Genomic DNA, 4,235 nt, shown 5'->3' with positions numbered 1-4,235 from the left:
GAAAAAAAAAAAAAAAAAAAAAATATATATATAACCAGAATCATAATTTGGTGCCACCTGTCCTTTTAAAAAGATTACAAACAGAAAAATTATTTTAAGCTGGGCTCAGTGGCTCAGCCTGTAATCCCGCGCCTTGGGAGGCTGAGGTGAGTGGATTGCCTGAGCCTGCGGGTTCGAGACCCGCCTGGGCAACTTGGTGAGACCTCTTCTCTACCATAAATAAAAAAATCAGCCGGGCGTGGTAGCGCATGCCTGTAATTCCGGCTACTTGCAAGGGTGAGGTGGAAGGATCGCTGGAGCCCAGCAGGTCAAGGCTGCGGTGACCGGGAGCAGCCACTGCACTCCAGTCTGGCTGACAGAGTGAGACTCCAATGCAAAAAAAAAGAAAAGAAAAACGATTTTATGTAAATACATATACACACACACACATACACTATATACCATGGTCTTCAATAGGACCATAATATATTTTATACACCCACACACTAGATGGACTAAATAGCAAAGTAAAGAATTCTGAGGTTATTTGCTGGGTGTGGTGGCTCAGCTCACACCTGTAATCCCAGCACTTTGGGAGGCAAAGGCTGGAGGATTGCTTGAGCCCAGGAGTTTGAGACCAACCTTGGCAGCATAGCAACACTCTGTCTCTACAATAAAATCTTTAAAAAAATTAGCCAGGCATGGTGGCTCACACCTGTATTCGCAGCTACACGTGAGACTGAGGCAAAAGTACCTCCTGATCCCAGGAAGACCAGGGCACAGTGAGCAGTGATCGCACTGTAGCCTGAGCAACAGAATGAGACCCCGGCTCAACAGAAAAGCATTCTGAGGTTGAAACCAGTCATTGGAGTACTCTAGTTTGGGTTTATTCGGCAAGCATCAGGGTATGCTGACAAGATGAATATCTTCATTCACTCATCCATTACTGATTGAGTCCCCGTTTTGTGCTCAGGGTACTGTGAGGGGAAGAAAGCCCCCGCCCCTGGAGAGCTTATGTCCCCCTGGGGCAGAAGTCTGCGACCCAGTCGAACAGCGGGCCTGTCGTGCCCTGGTCTTTGTCATCATGTCGGTGTCTCTAGCTGCCCAGCATTGCTGTCCCCATCTACGTCCCCTCCCACGTAGTCCGGGCCGCTGCCCAGGGCCCCATGCCATGAGCCCTCTCTCCCTTCTGAACCTGTGGCAGTGTGGGAGGAGGAGGGAGGGGTAGGGGTTTCCGTCATCTGGCACCGCCTAGGGTGGCTGAGAGGTGCCAGGGCCACTGAAGGGGTGAAAGGACACACAGAGGCCCCGTCCTTGGGATCCCTCTCAGGGCTCTGACCGTCTCTAGCCCAGGCTTGCGTCCCCACCCATCCGGCTCAAGCCGAGATGCCAGTGTGTCCTTTTCGTTACCAGCTCCGCCCGGGGTGTCATTTCAGCCACTGAACTGGCATTCGGTTCTCCGTTGTCTTGCAGCAGAGCCCATGCCTGGCCTCGAGGAGAAACCAGCCGCCGTTAGTGCTTCAGAGGGGGTATACCTCAAGCAGCTACCTCACCCCACACCCCCTCTGCAGACCGACTGCACCAGGCAGGGCTCCCCCCGAGACAGGGAAGCCGCAGGCCCGGACCTCAAGAGCGAGTCCGCAGACTCCACAGACCACTGCAAGGCGGCCAAGGGGAGGAGCGCCTGGGCCCTGGAGAGCGGCTACCCCAGCCCGGCCGCCCACGGGTGCCTGCGGGACCTCTCCATGGTGGCCGACAGGGGGGCCCTCCCCGAGAACGGAGTCATGGGCGAGGCGTCGCCTTGCGGATCCGAGGGCAAGGGCCTGGGTGGCGGTGGCTCTGAAAAGCCGCTCTGCCCCAGAGGGAAAGCCCTGCAGGAGGCCATGCCGTGTCCGGGACAGAATGCGGCTACGCCCCCCCACGCGGACCCCAGCCTGATGGGGGGGTCCGTGAGCCAGTTTTCCCCCTTGTACATGCCCGGCCTGGAGTACTCCAACTCAGCCCCGCATTACCACGTGGCGCCGGGCCTGCCAGGCTTGGGCCCAGTGATGGGCGCGAAAGCCTCAGTGCCCCATCCTCAGCATTTCCCTCCTCGCAGCTTCCCGGCCAACAGTCCCCACTCGGGGGTCTTCCCCCGGTACCGCCCTCCCCAGGGGGTGAGGTACTCGTACCACCCACCGCCTCAGCCTTCCTTCCACCACTACCCGCGAACTCCTTACTACGCGTGTCCACAGGGCTTTGCCGACTGGCAGAGACCTCTCCCCACCCAGGCAAGCCCGGGCGGCGCCCCGGCTGGCCAGCCTCCCCCGCCCAGGACCCTCTTCTCAGACAAGAATGCCATGGCCAGCCTGCAGGGCTGCGAGACACTGAATGCTGCCTTAACCCCCCCGACCCGCATGGATGCAGTGGCTGCTAAAGCTGTCCCCCCCGACGGGCAGAATCCGGGTCCAGAGGGAGAGAAGCCGGACGAATCCATGGAGAGGCCAGAGAGTCCCAAAGAGTTCCTAGACCTGGACAACCACAACGCGGCAGCCAAGCGGCAGAGCTCACTCTCCGCCAGCGAGTATCTCTACGGACCCCCGCCGCCACCTCTGAGTTCAGGAATGGGTTTCGCACCGTCCGCGTTCCCCCCCCACGGCATGATGCTGCAGCCAGGACCTCCGTACACGCCGCCGCGGCCGGCCGGGCACTTCCAGCCCCGGGCTTACTCTTCGCCGGGCGCTGCCCACCCGCCCTGCCATCCCGGGGCCACCCAGCCCAACGGCCTCTCGCCGGAGGGCCCCCTCTACCGCTGCCAGGAGGAGGGCCTGGGCCACTTTCAAGCTGTGATGATGGAACAAATCGGCAGTGGAAGTGGCATGCGGGGACCTTTCCAGGAAATGTACAGGCCGCCAGGGTAAGGTCGCACGCGCTCTCTGTTCCTCTGAAATAGTCACAGACGTTCGCTTTCAGCAGGAAGTTGGCTGTAGGGCTGAAGATCAGCTTCAGCATCCAGGGCCCAGGAAACATGTGAATTGTCCATGTTGGACACTTGGTGGAAGGGTATCGGGCTGATGGCCCCGTTTTATCTTTGACCCTTTTTTCTTCAGGAAAATGAGTTGGCATTTAAATGATGGTTGAAGTAAATTTTGATTGTGTAAACTTGATCCCCTCAACTTGAGAGCAGTAGGGCAGGCTGTCAGCAGTACTGCTGAGTACAGACACTCTGACCCGAGGGAAAATAGGACCAGAGTTCAAGTTTTATACTCTAGGCCTCTCATTACTTCCTCTGTCATTGATTGACAGCTAGGTTCATGCAGAACTGTAACAGGTCAAGTGCGATCCCCGAGAAACCTCTTCCGTACATCATTGCTAGTGATGCTTTAAGGCCCAGATAGGCGATCCTGGAAGTTTCCAAGTTAATGGTATATAAAAGTTGGTTAGGTGGAGTTATTTATATTAAAGTTATGAAGACTGGCCAGGCGCCGTGGCTCATGCCTATAATCCCAGCACTTTGGGAAGCCAAGGTGAGGGGATTACCTGAGCCCACGCATCTGAGACCAGCCTGGGCAACTTGGCGAGAGCTCATCTCTACAATAAATCAAAAAACTAGCCGGGCATGGTGGCGCGTGCCTATAAATTCCAGCTACTTGGAAGGCTGAGGTGGAAGGATCGCCTGATCCCAGTGGGTTGAGGCTGTGGTGGCCGTGAGCATGCTACCGAGTGAGACTCCAACTCAAAAAGTAAAATGAAATACATAATAAAGTGATGAAGAGTAAGGAGAAGAGCAGTGCCATTCCGTGGTCTTACTGCCAAACTTTCTTCCGTTTAACAATTTCCATATTTGCTTTTGCTTGCTTTTTTGAGTCTGAGACTCATTCATGTTCTCCTGTAGCCCAGGCTCAAAACCAGCATCACACCCAAAGCAAGTAACTGACCAGTATCAAATCTTATCTTTTTCCTATTGTCCCCAGAATGTCTTAGAGCTATGTTTCTTGTATTTCAGTTTTTTCTTTCTTTCTCATTTTTTTTTTTTTGAGTTGGAGTCACATTCTGTTGCCCAGGCTAGAGTGCCGTGGCACGCTCATGGCCACCACGGCCTCGACCTACTGGGTTCAGGTGATCCTTCCACCTCAGCCTTCGAGTAGCTGGAACAACAGCCATACACCACCACACCCGGCTCATTTTTTTGTTTTTTACTTTTTTATTTTTGAGCTGGAGTCTCATTCCGTCGCCCAGACTGGAGTGCAGTGGCCGCTCCCGGCCACCACAGCCTC

General features: G+C 55.4%; 1 protein-coding gene across 1 annotated transcript in view; it reads left to right on the top strand.

Annotated features, from left to right (window-relative positions):
* LOC103255518 (cat eye syndrome critical region protein 2) overlaps positions 1 to 4,235 on the top strand; it is a 68,336-nt gene that overhangs the window by 61,727 nt on the left and 2,374 nt on the right. Inside the window, exon 16 of the mRNA XM_021710158.1 lies at positions 1,453 to 2,875. Within this exon, the coding sequence (XP_021565833.1) occupies positions 1,453 to 2,875 (1,423 nt within the window). The remainder of the gene's footprint in view (positions 1 to 1,452; positions 2,876 to 4,235) is intronic.

This window comes from Carlito syrichta, unplaced genomic scaffold (genome assembly GCF_000164805.1).
Source record: "Carlito syrichta isolate Samal-C Ts95f unplaced genomic scaffold, Tarsius_syrichta-2.0.1 Scaffold288197, whole genome shotgun sequence".
In the NCBI taxonomy this organism is placed as follows: Eukaryota; Metazoa; Chordata; class Mammalia; order Primates; family Tarsiidae; genus Carlito; species Carlito syrichta.
The sequence above is the reverse complement of the archived record's forward strand: the minus strand, read 5'-3'. Positions and strand labels throughout refer to the sequence as shown.